This window comes from Heterodontus francisci, chromosome 10 (assembly GCF_036365525.1).
Source record: "Heterodontus francisci isolate sHetFra1 chromosome 10, sHetFra1.hap1, whole genome shotgun sequence".
Taxonomy (NCBI): Eukaryota; Metazoa; Chordata; class Chondrichthyes; order Heterodontiformes; family Heterodontidae; genus Heterodontus; species Heterodontus francisci.
This window is the reverse complement of record NC_090380.1, coordinates 25729336-25742630: the sequence shown is the minus strand read 5'-3', so window position 1 is coordinate 25742630 and position 13295 is coordinate 25729336. Positions and strand designations below refer to the sequence as shown.

Sequence of the window (13295 nt, the reverse complement as noted above, 5' to 3'; positions counted from 1 at the left end):
CATCACCTCAGTATTAAATTCCATCTGCCACCTCTCTGCCCATTATGTTAGCCTATCTAGGTCCTGTTTCAGGCAGTTCATATCATCCTCACTGTTTGCCTCACCTCCAAGTTTGGTGTCGTCAACAATTTTTGAGATTCTACTCTCTATTCCAAGATCCAAGTCATTTATATATAGTAAAAAAAGCAGTGATCCCAGCACAGACCCTTGGGGAACACTACTGTCTACCATCCTCCAGTCTGAAAAACAACCATTTACTACGACTCACGTTTTTCTGACCTTAAGCCAATGTTTTATCCAATTGGACACTGATCGTCCTATTCCATGAGCCTCAGTTTTGTTAACCAAACTCTTTATGTGGTAATTTATCACTAACCAAAATCCATAGAAACAACATCCACTGGATTCCCTTCATCAACCTTCTCTGTTACTTCATCAAAAAATTCAATTAGATTAGTCAAGCCTGATCTCCCTTTTACAAATCCACGCTGGCTATCCTTAATTAACTCAAACTTTGCAAGTGTCTGTTGATTCTTTTCCCTGATTATTGTTTCTAAAACTTTACCCACCAGTGATGTTAAACTAACTGGCCTGTAGTTGCTTGGACTGTCCTTACACCCTTTCTTGAATAAGTGTGTCACATTTGCAGCTGTCCAATCCTCTGGCACCTCCCCTGTAGCCAGGGACATTTGAGGAGGCAGTGGTGTAGTGGTATTGTCACTGGACTAATGATCCAGGGTATTGCACTGGGGACATGGGTTTGAATCCCACCACAGCAGAAAATGGAATTTCAATTCAATTAATAAATCTGGAATTAAATGCTAGTCTAATGATGGCCATGAAACCATTGTCAAAACCCATCTAGTTCACTAATGTCCTTTAGGGAAGGAAATCTGCCATCCTTACCTGATCTGGCCTACATGAGAATCCAGACCCACAACACTGTGGTTGACTCTTACATGCCCTCTGAAATGGCCTAACAAGCCACTCAGTCATATCTAATTGCTACGATGTCAATTAAAAAAAAGAATTAAACCGGACAGACCACCCGGCATCGACCGAGGCACCGGAAACAACAACGGCAAACCCAGCCCAAGGTCCTCCTTACTAACATCTGGGGGCTTGTGCCAAAGTTGGGAGAGCTGTCCCGCAGACTAGCCAAGCAACAGCTTGACATAGCCATACTCATGGAATCATACCTGACAGACAATGTCCCAGACACTGCCATCACCATCCCTGGGTATGTCCTGTCCCACCAGCAGGACAGACCCACCAGAGGCGGCGGCACAGTGGTATACAGTCAGGAGAGAGTTGCCCTGGGAGTCTTCAAAATTGACTCCGGACTCCATGAAGTCTTATGGCATCAGGCCAAACATTGACAAGGAAACCTCCTACTGATTACCACATACTGCCCCTCCCTCAGCTAATGAGTCAGTACTCCTCCATGTTGAACACCACTTGGAGGAAGCACTGAGGGTGGCAAGGGCACAAAATGTACTCTGGGTGGGGGACTTCAATGTCCATCACCAAGAATGGCTCGGTACCACCATGACTGGCTGAGTCCTAAAGGACATAGCTGCTTGACTGGGTCTGCGGCAGGTGGTGATGGAACCAACAAGAGGGAAAAACATACTTGACCTCATCCTCACCAATCTGCCTGCTGGAGATGCATCTGTCGATGACAGTATTGGTAGGAGTGACCACCGCACAGTCCTTGTGGAGACAAAGTCCTGCCTTCACATTGAGGATGCCCTCCATCGCGTTGTGTGACACTATCACTGTGCTGAATAGGATCGATTTCGAACAGATATGGCAATGCAAAACTGGGCATCCATGAGGCGCTGTGGGCCATCAGCAGCAGCAGAATTGTACTCAACCACAATCTGTAATCTCATGGCTCGGCATATCCCCCACTCTACCATTATAATCAAGCCAGGAGACCAACCCTGGTTCAATGAAAAGTGCAGGAGGGCATGCCATGAGCACCAGGCATGAAATGAGGTGTCAACCTGGTGAAGCTACAACACAGGACTACTTGCATGCCAAAATGTGTAAGCAGCATGCGATAGACAGAGCTAAGTGATCCCATAACCAACAGATCGGATCTAAGCTCTGCAATCCAGCCGTGAATGGTGGTGGACAATTAAACAACTAACTGGAGGAGGTGGCTCCACAAATATCCCCATCCTCAATGATGGGGGAGCCCAGCACATCAGTGCTAAAGATAAGGCTGAAGCATTTGCAACAATCTTCAGCCAGAAGTGCCGAGTTGATGATCCATCTCGGCCTCCTCCTGAGGTCCACAGCATTACAGATGCCAGTCTTCAGCTGTTTCGATTCACCCTGTGTGATATCAAGAAATGACTGAAGACACTGGATACTGCAAAGGCTATGGGCCCTGACAACATTCCAGCAATAGTACTGAAGACTTGTGCTCCAGAACTTGCTGCACCCCTAGCCAAGCTATTCTAGTACAGCTACAACACTGGCATCTACCCGGCAATGTGGGAAATTGCCCAGGTATGTATTGTATGCAAAAAGCAGGACAAGTCCAACCCGGCCAACTACCACCCCATCTGCCTACTCTCAATCATCAGTAAAGTGATGGAAGGTGTCATCAACAGTGTCATCAAGCGGCACTTGCTTAGCAATAACCTGCTCAGTGAAGCTCGGTATTGGTTCTGCCAGGGCCACTCAGCTCCTGACCTCATTACAGCCCTGGTTCAAACATGGACAAAAGAGCTGAACTCAAGAGGTGAGGTGAGAGTGACTGCCGTTGACATCAAGGCAGCATTTGACCAAGTGTGGCATCAAGGAGCCCTAGCAAAACTGAGGTCAATGGGAATCAGGGGAAAACCCTCCACTGGCTGGAGTCATACCTAGCGCAAAGGAAGATGGTTGTGGTTGTTGAAGGTCAATCATCTGAGCTCCAGGACATCACTGCAGGAGTTCCTCAGGGTCGTGTCCTAGGCCCAACCATCTTCAGCTGCTTCATCAATGACCTTCTTTCAATCATAAGGTCAGAAATGGGGATGTTCGCTGATGATTGCACAATGTTCAGCACCATTCGCGACTCCTCAGATACTGAAGCAGTCTGTGTAGAAATGCAGCAAGACCTGGACAATATCCAGGCTTGGGCTGATAAGTGGCAAGTAACATTCGCGCCACACAGGTGCCAGGCAATGACCATCTCCAACAAGAGAGAATCTAACCATCTCCCCTTGACATTCAATGGCATTACCATAGCTGAATCCCCCACTATCTACATCCTAGAAGCTACAATTAACCAGAAATTTAACTGGAGTAGCTGTATAAATACCATGGCTACAAGAGCAGGTCAGAGGCTAGGAATCCTGCAGCGAGTAACTCACCTCCTGACTCCCCAAAGCCTGTCCACCATCTACAAGGCACAAGTTAGGAGTGTGATGGAATACTCTCCACTTGCCTGGATGGGTGCAGCTCCAACAACACTCAAGAAGCTCGACACCATCCAGGACAAAGCAGCCCACTTGATTGGCATCCCATCCACAAATATTCATTCCCTCCATCAGTGCCGCACAGTGGCAGCAGTGTGTACCATCTACAACATGTACTGTAGCAACGCACCAAGGCTCCTTAGACAGCACCTTCCAAACCCAAGACCTCAACCACCTAGAAGGACAAGGGCAGCAAATGCATGGGAACACCACCACCTGCAAGTTCCCCCCCAAGTCACACTCCATCCTGACTTGGAGCTATATCACCATTCCTTCATTGTCGCTGGGTCAAAATCCTGGACTTCCCTTCCCGTGGGTGTACCTAGCTCACATGGACTGCAGTGGTTCAAGAAGGTGGCTCACCGGCACCTTCTCAAGGGCAATTAGGGATGGGCAATAAATGCTGGACTAGCCAGCGACGCCCACATTCCATGAGTGAATTTAAAAAAATTTATGGCAAGCCCTTCAGCTATGTCCACCCCCACTTCCTTTAGAAATCTGGTTTGCAAACCCTCCAGACCAGGTGACTTATCTACCCTAAGCATAGCCAGCCTTTCCAGTATGTCATTCTCTCAATTTTTACCCTATCTATTGCCTCTACTCTTTCCGCTTCTTTTGCCAGATTCCTATTCCGTAAGAAACATTGATACAAAGTACTCATTACGTATTTCCTCCTTGTGCTCCGCCTCTAAGCATATATTACACTCTTTGTCCCGAATAGGCTCCATTCCACCTCTTACCACCCATTTATTATTTACATCTTTGAGTTCCCTTTTACATTGACTACTGTTCTATTCTCTCTTTGCCAATCTTATTTTTCTCTTCACCTCCCCTCTTAACTTATGGTTTATGGCCTGGTTCTCACATGAAGAATTCATCTGACATGCATCTTTTTTTTTATTCGTTCATCGGCTTTTGGGTGTCACTGACTAGGCCAGCATTTATTGCCCATCCCTAATTGCCCTTGAGAAGGTGATGGTGAGCTGCCTTCTTGACCCGCTGCAATCCATGAGGGGTAGGTACACCCACAGTGCTGTTAGGAAGGGATTTCCAGGATTTTGACCCAGTGACAGTGAAGGAATGGCGATATAGTATAGGATACTGTGTGGCTTGGAGGGGAACTTGCACCCTCTTTTTTTGATTCATCATAATGTCTATCTCCCTCGTCATCCAAGGAGCTCTGCTTTTGGTTCCTTTACCTTTCGCCCTCATTGGAATGTACCTAGCCTGTACATGAAGTATCTCTTTCTTCAGGAGAACCCATTGTTCTGCTACAGCTTTTCCTGTCAGTCTTTGTTTCCATTTTAACCTGGCTAGATCCCTTCTCATCGCGTTGAAATTAGCCCTCTTCCAATTTAGACATTCTACCTTATTTTGTTCCTTGCCTTTCTGCACTACTACTCTTAAAGTTATGATACGATGATCACTCTTACCCAAGTGTTCCCCCACAGACACTTGGCCCACCTCATTTCCCAGCACCAGATCCAGCAATGCCTCCTATCTAGTTGGGCTGAGAACATACTGATCAAGGAAGTTCTCCTGAACACATTTCAGAAATTCCTCCCACTCTTTATCCTTTACTCTAACATTATCCCAATCCATAGAAAAGTTATGGCAGGCTAGGCTTGTAACCGCTGGAGTTTAGAAGAGTAAGAGGCAACTTGATTGAAACATATGAGATCCTGAGGGGTCTTGACAGGGTGGATGTGGAAAGGATGTTTCCCCTTGTGGGAGAATCTCGAACTAGGATCACTATTTAAAAATAAGGAGTTGCCCATTTAAGACAGAGATGAGGAGAAATTTTTTCTCTCAGAAGGTCATGAGTCTTTGGAATTCTCTTCCTCAAAAGGCAGTGGAAGCAGAGTCTTTGAATATTTTTAAGGCAGAGGTAGATAGATTCTTGATAAGCAAGGGGGTGAAATGTTATCGAGGGTAGGTGGAAATGTGGAGTAATCAGTTCAGCCATGAACTTATTGAATGGCGGAGCAGGCTCGAGGGGCCGAGTGGCCTACTCCTGTTCCTAATTCATATGTTCGTATGTTTGTATGCGCTATAGTTTATAGATTAGTGCTTCCTATTCGTACAATAGGAACACATCAGGAATTCAGGTCTGGAAGACAGTGTATTTGCTTTGCTTCCCACACACTTCCTGTCCATTAAAATGAATGGATGAAAAATTGAAAAGTCCAACAATCATGCGCGGTGATCTCTGCACCTGAATTTCCATAAAAATTCAATCACATGAGGCTCTGTGCTAGAGCGCTAACCTATAACATTTATCTAATGGTCTTACCACCAGTTCAATGCCATGAGCCAAACCTTAGTTTATATTTTTGGTGGCTAAGCACTCTTTGATTTAGGTGCTGATGAACAGAGTACTTTTCTCTCAGTATTAGCATGGAGATGGCTAGGTCAGGTGTGGTACTGTTGATGCAGTGATACAGAATAACAGTATAACTCGAGAGGCAGGCCCAGACCTGAGTGGAACCTAGTTTCCCTTGACACCATAAGAGAACAGGAAGGAAGAAGTACTGTCTAAAGGGACTGATTGGCACAATAGGTTTGCACACTGCCCTTCCAGCTGTAACACAGCCCAGACATTAACTCAGATGTTAGCTGCAGCTCAGTTGGTAGCACTGTTAGCTCAGAGTCAGAAAATTGTGGCTTTGAGTCTCACTTGAGAGGCTTAGGCACATAATCTAGGCTGTCACTTCAATGCAGTACTGAGAGAGTGCTACACTATCCGTGGTGCTGTTTCTCAGATGAGATGTTAAATTGAAGCCCTGTATGCTGTCTCAGGTAGAGCTAAAAGGTTCTAAGACATTTTTCAAAGAAAAGCCGGGAAGTTTTCTCTGGTATCCTGTCAAATGTTCAGCCCTCAATCAACATTTCTAAAACAGACTATCTGCTGTTTGTGGGAGCTTGCTGTGTGCCAATTGGATATTGTGTTTCCTCCTTGACAGCAGTGACTTCAGAAGTACTTCATTGGTTGCAAAGAGCTTTGGGATGTTGTGAAAACTGTTGTAAAAATGCAATGTACTTCTTTTAATTTTTCAGGCTTCTTTCCTGTAAGACTAGGAGAGAGAAGAGATTTTCATCCCTCTGTCTCGGTTAGACACCATAGCAGGTGACAGAGATGAAAGGGCAGTGTGCTAACCCATCGTGGCAACCCATCCTATAGGCAAAAGTTCTTCCTTTCCATTCAGCTTGCTGTGTCTTCCATGCATTCCATCACCTATTTAGCTTTGAGTATTATATCATGTCCCATCCTAAAATAGGCCTCTGTTTATATCTGGCTCTGTGGTTCACCATTACAAAACTGATTATTATTCACAAAGGCATAATTAGTCTCATGTTATCATCAGACTGCTTATCTCCCATTGTCATGGCTTAAAAAAATTAGAGGCTGTGATTATTCTACATTATACATTGCATTATTTAGGAAAGAGAGCAAAGAGGAGACAAAAAAAATCAGACTCTTGCTCTGGATCATGATATATTGTGCACTCACCGACAGATATTGTCCAAACAGCAATTATTTTCATGAATGCTTTTGTTCTTGAGTTGCAGCGGCTGTGGTGGATAGGATTCCGTATCGCAATGTATCGATCCAAAGAAATTGCACACAAGTGCATGATGGACGCAGTTGAAAATAGCACATCAAAATAAATCCATATGGGACAGAGTTTGGCAGGTAAAGGCCAGATGTATCCTAAACAAAAGAGCAAGTAGGTGAGCGAATGATTGAAATATAAATGAACGACAGATTTTTTTTTTATTTTTTGGTTTTTAAACTTACAGGCTTTAAATGACCTGAAGCAAGTATTTCTGATATTTAAATTCCAATGTAAATAACATAAAATGAGATTGGATGCAGAGCACAATCTTTGTATCAACAACATGTATCAAGATAATCTACAATAAAAGGAAATTCTGCCTGTTGTCATATTTGGGATGTAGTGCAAAAATGGCACCTTAGCCTCAGGCCACAGCAGGGCACATTTCATTTCTATGATTTGTACATACTTTCATATATTGTTACCACTCACAAGAGCACAACCACAATAACATTTGAGAAGACAGAACTTGAAAGAAATACATTTCTATAGCACCTTTCATGGCCTCAGGATGTCCCAAAGTTCTTTATGGCCAACTAAGTACTTTGGAAGTGTAGTCACTGTTGTAATGTAAGAAGCACGGCAGCAATTTGCAGACAGCAAACTCCCACAAACAGCAGTGAGGTTAATGACCTAATACTCAGTTTTAATGATGTTGGTTGAGGGATAAATATTGATGAGGTCACTGGGCGGAGCTCTCCTGCTCTTTTTCGAAGAGTGCCACGGGGTCGTTTACATTAACCTGAGAGGGCAGACAGGGCCGCGCTTTAACGTCTCATCCGAAAGACGGCAATTCTGACAATGCAGCATTCCCTCAGTTCTACATTGAAGTGTCAGCCTAGTTTTTGCACTCAAGTCTCTGGAATGACAGTAATTCCTTCTGCTATCTTTTCTCTTTTTGTTTATGTTTCGGTATGTTCTTGTTTTCCATTTCAAATGTACAGTATTTGCTATTTGTTCTTTTTATCCCATCAATTTAATGGTTTGCTAATTAGCTGATGGTTACAGAAACAGAAACTACCTTCCATCTCTTTCGAAGGATTTACAGGCCAATTATGCGATACAGTTTGCACAGAAGCAAAGGAATTTGGACTTGCTACTGAGGTAGGCTGTTTCTCGTAACCAGTGTGAAATCGGTTAAACTAAACTATGATAAATGGTGTTTAATCACTTGGAGCTGGTGGTCTCAGATCATGTCAGCTTCAGATTGAGAAGCAATGCCAGGTGCCCAAATGTTCTGCTGCTGAACATTTCACATTGTATGTGTAACTTGCTTAATGCTAGCAGAGTGACTGGTGTACTGTCAACTCTTTATTAATGTTAAAATGGAAACACTTTCCAGGACCATGGAGCTGGCAGGATGTCTTACGTCTGCTGTCTCTTATTGCTCAAATTGCAGTACAAGAAAGCCAACTGTGCAATGAGTTTACTCAGAGTGAAAAGCAGAGGGGGTGGGAAAGGTGTTCAAGGGCACAAAGGGGCATAATGAAGGGGAAAAAACAGACTAAAATAGTGAACTTTGCAAAAGATGCACCTTAAGGCAGATAAAGGACAGATAAAGGAGAAATATAGCAAAAGAAACAATCAGAAAGAGTAGAAAGGAAAAGGAACTGAAGAATTGCTCTGCCCACTTGTGCCTGTATTTTGCAAACAGGATCCTATGATTAGCAAAGGACCCCGAGTTGAAATATGGGATACAATTTTGCCCTTTAGATCAGGACCCTGATAGGGTCAAATGGGGGTCAGAAGTCCTCACTGTGTGGGGAACAGTCATTCATCAGTGATTTTCTCAGATTTGGCCAACTCGTGGCCAGAGGATGGGCTCGCTGTCCGTGGGCTCTCAAAGCTCGGGGGAAATAGGAGGCCCCCCAGCACTGAAGAAGCAGAGGCTTGCAATTCAGGTAAGAGAGAGGTGGAGGGCACCTCTATTTAGAGGCACCCTCTCTCCAACTTTTTACAAATCCCTTCAGCAGCTGGGCCACCATTGTGGAACGGTCTGCAATTGCAGCTGTGGCCAGGCAGATAGTGAGGGCCTGGAGTGCTGCCCCCTCCGCCCCGCCACACTCCCACCCTGGTCTATCACCAGGAAGCCACCTCCAGGCAGCTGGCCTAGTCCCAGTGCCTAAGGGGGGCCCAGTTAGCCTCTGACAATGGGCCTTAATAGGCCTTTCAAGATCCTTAATTGGCTACTTGCTGCTTGTGGGTAGGTAGCCCTGCTGGCCCCATCCCACCTCCAGGAAAGCAGCAAACCAGCCCGCTGGCCCGCAACACAAATATTTGCTCCTGCCCGCCTCTGCACTCACTCCCATCGGGGCCTAAAAATCCTGCCCATGTAAGCAGTCCACTGCTTGTTGGGTCCACTAGGGACCATTAATAGGTTTGTTTGGAAACTGTATCACCTGGGCCTGCTTTTCAACTGTTATCTGTTTTTCAGTCAAGAAATGGGTGGCCGGCAGTTAAAAATTGCCCCAATCGCTCTATTTGAAGAGCAACTACTTGCCCAGGTGCATTCGGCTGAATGGTCTCTTCCTGTGCTGTAATCTCCATGATGAAATGAAAGCAGGTGAGATGGTGCTGGCTTTTCCTTTACTCTCCTGGACATGTTTATCTTTTTTTTTTGCATGGAACCATCATGACATGTAAACAGAAAGGGAAGCCCATGCCTTCAAACACTCAGATCCTGATTCTGAGCATAATGAAAGTGCTTAACTCACTACTGCCTCTTTTGCACACCCTGAGCAAAGGCTGTTATTTTAAGAGTTAACTGTAAGTTGCTGTAGTCTTGCTCGTTCAGTCATCTTCTACAGAGGAGGCAACTAATGAAAAAGAACAAGTGCTGATTCTTTAATCAGCATTGAATTCGAGTCATGATTTTAGCCTGGCGCCAATTCAGTACGGGCGAGGACTGGGACAGGCGAGAAAATGCACCATGGACTGGTCGGTGTGAAGTCCGGGCTCTTCAGACTCTCATGATTTCATTTTAATGTTCAACATCTGTCTCACACCCAAAGCTAGCATGAATAATGCCAAAGCCAGTGGATGTCAGCGGGACTGGGCAGAACTGGACTCTACTGGTGACCCAAGGAAATGGCCCTCAGCATAAAGTAAGTGCTGGATCTGCAAAGCCAGTGCCAGTCAGAGGAAAGAGGATAGATGTGGCATGGGGTGGCCCAAAGATTCCTTACAGGGCCCAAAGGAGCACCTGCAGTCCCCTAAGGAATCCTTCTAAAAAGTAGATGCTTCTGGCCATGTTGCTGCTTTGTGCCAGTTTTTCCTTGTGACTCTGGCAATGTGTGGGCCTCCCAGGATTAGGCTTGTTGCCTGCTTGTGGTGGGAAGCCTCCAAGTTGCACAATCCTGCAGTAAAAATGGTGATGGACACAACCACTTTGAGGATTCAATGCAAATCCCCCAACTACCATTTTAATTATCTCAGAGGGTTGGGTTAAAAACAGGCCTTAGGAGGTAATCAAGCAGCTAAGATAAGCACGGTTGTGTGGCCTGCCCCACACAAAGTCCTGTTTCCCCACCATTTCTGTCTCTGCTGAAATAATACTGTCTCCAAAGCCCCTAATGTATTAAACACCTTGTCCTTGTTCTTCCACAACCTTATCTCATCTTATCTCTGTAACCTCCTCCTTGTATCCCCTCTACATCCTTTGGGCATGTGACACCCACTCTCTGTGTGTACATTTTCCCTTCACCTACTATTGGTGACAGAGTTTTCAGCCATGCCGGCCTTACCTTCTGGAACTCCATCACAAAACCTCTCTGCCTCTCCTCTTTTCCCAACACCTTCTAAAAATCTTCCCAAAGCGTTTCCACAGCTCAGCAATTGTTTTTGTATCTGTTTTCATTTGTGACGAACTTTGGGATTTTCCTTTTACATTCAAGGGATTATATAAATATTTATTTGCTAACATAGCACTGGAAATGTAATGCCAACTGTTTACCAAGCCAAATTAATTGTTACAGAGCACGGAAAACCTTAACGCAAGTAATCAAGGAAAGCAGGCACACAATCTATAGATCTGAAAATAATTTTTGATGACATGTATTGAGTTTAACTAGTTCATTTGCATTTAAATAAACTGATCAGTGCCTTTTCTATAAATGTAATATATTCTGCAAGATACATGGCTTCATTAAAAGTCCAGGTGATTGCATAGCACAATGTAGCAGGGTCTTGGATAACCCACATGCAGTAGTTCAGCAGGTGTGTGGGGGGTTAGGATTATACCCACAATCACTCATATGGCTGAATTTCTGATGTCCATCTCATCTCTGTGGGGAGGATTGCGGTGTGTCACATCAGGACCGCGTGCAGGGGAATCGCAAATGGTGGCTCCTGCACCCAAAAACAGGAGCAACCCAATTTTTAGCCCTTTATGTTTTATTTCTTGTTGCTCACAGGTAGAAAGGGAATCAAAGACTTTCCAATTTAATGGGCGTGAGTTGTATTTTAATTGTCAAGACAATCTAATAAGTTGCTTATTATTTACTGTCAATAGTCTAGCTCATTGTACTTATCGGGCTGGATTTTGTGCAGCTGACGGGGCTCCCAGAGCCGGGCCGAAAAGGTGAGAGAAACCCTGCCTTGGCCTTTTCAAGCCACTGCACCACCCCCACCCCACCCGGTGTGATTCTCCATTGTTCCAGAAGTGAAGTTTCCGGCGCCGGAATCTCCGTCCTTTCAAAGATGGGGATCCTGCCTCCAAGCGCTGCCGGCCAATCACAAGGCCAGCAGCTCAGCAGTATCGGCAGTCCCACCGGGGGCAGTGGCCACTGTCAGTATTGCAGAGGCCTTGGACCTAGGCCTAGCGCTAGAACCCCAAGTAAGAGAGGCCGAGTTTCCCGGACCCGTCCAGAAGGCCACAGCAAGGTTGTGGGGGTGGGGGGGGGGGGGGCGTGATGTCCTGGAGGAGGGTGTTGTATGATTGCTTTAAGAACAGTATGCTAATGAGCTGAGTAGCAGGATGTAGTCATGTGACTAGAAGCCATAGTCACTCTGCACTGTAACACCCTGGACACAGGTTCTGTATGTAGTTTGTATTGTGTGTAGCACTTTAGCTGTTAATAAACCTTCTAGAGATATTTAAGGAACTGGAATCCACGTGCCTCATTGTGTTGCTGAAGATATCACAAAGAAATGCATGACAGAGGGGAGACCATAGAGGTGGAGGTTTTGCCAGAGGGGCTCCTCCGTGGGCCACAGATTGCTCATGGAGGAGAGACCCCCACCTAACACCACAGGAAGGGAACCTAATATTACAGGGCGCCCTCCCCCCCGTGGTGAAGGCAACCCCCAACGCTGGCTAAATCCCAGCGGCGGCGGGAAGAGGTCCTTAAGTGGCTGTTAATAGGCTGCTTAAGGGCTTCAATTGGCCTCTGGGCGGGAAGGCCGTCATCGGCCTATCCTGCCCCCGATAAAATTGCTTAGTGATGGGGTGGTGATTCTATGGGTCCCCCACCTCCGACCCAATCTAAAATCCAGCCCATCACTTCAGAACCTCTTTTATGACTCATGAATACACTATGACTTTTAAAAGCCCTATCTTATAAACAACTTTTTTTTCCCAGATTCTTTCAGTGGAAGAATAGTCAGTAGATCCTAATATCTCACACAAATCCAAACAGGACAAAATTCTTTTTCTTCTTTTTACTTCCACATTAGTCGTATTCCTCCAACCAAAAGGCCACACGAACCATCTATTCGCAATTCTCTGTCTGCACCAAGCCTAAAGTGGTGCATAAGAGCAGCCTCGTGTGATTAACAATGTTAGCTTCCTCCCTATGAGGAAGTAACTCAAATGAATGCTGACTCTGATGAGTCTTGGGAACTGGACAATCCACAACACCACGGTGTGTTCGTACACCAACAGAGTAAGACCTCTGCTAAGGCCCCTTTGCACATATACATGTTTTGAATGCTCCTCATCTCACAGCTGAATAATCTTCCCAGTGTTAGTTCAATCATCTCTTACTCAGCTACCTGCAATAATTAGGTTTCTTCACCATTAACAAGGGCAAGCCCAAGGAGCTAAACAAAATGGAATCACAATCAATCTGAACACCATGATGAAAATGATGCCATGAAAATTAAAACCCTACGGTTTCTCCAAGAGGCACCCAATCCATATTACTAGTTCTATAGATGTTCAGTAAACTCAGAATCTACCCCCAGCCATTCTTATGGCCTCTAA

General features: G+C 45.2%; 1 protein-coding gene across 1 annotated transcript in view; it reads right to left on the bottom strand.

The window, feature by feature from the left end:
• The window catches only part of LOC137374096 (5-hydroxytryptamine receptor 2A-like), a 118394-nt gene that overhangs the window by 79485 nt on the left and 25614 nt on the right, over positions 1-13295 (bottom strand). Inside the window, exon 2 of the mRNA XM_068039854.1 lies at positions 6988-7188. Within this exon, the coding sequence (XP_067895955.1) occupies positions 6988-7188 (201 nt within the window). The remainder of the gene's footprint in view (positions 1-6987; positions 7189-13295) is intronic.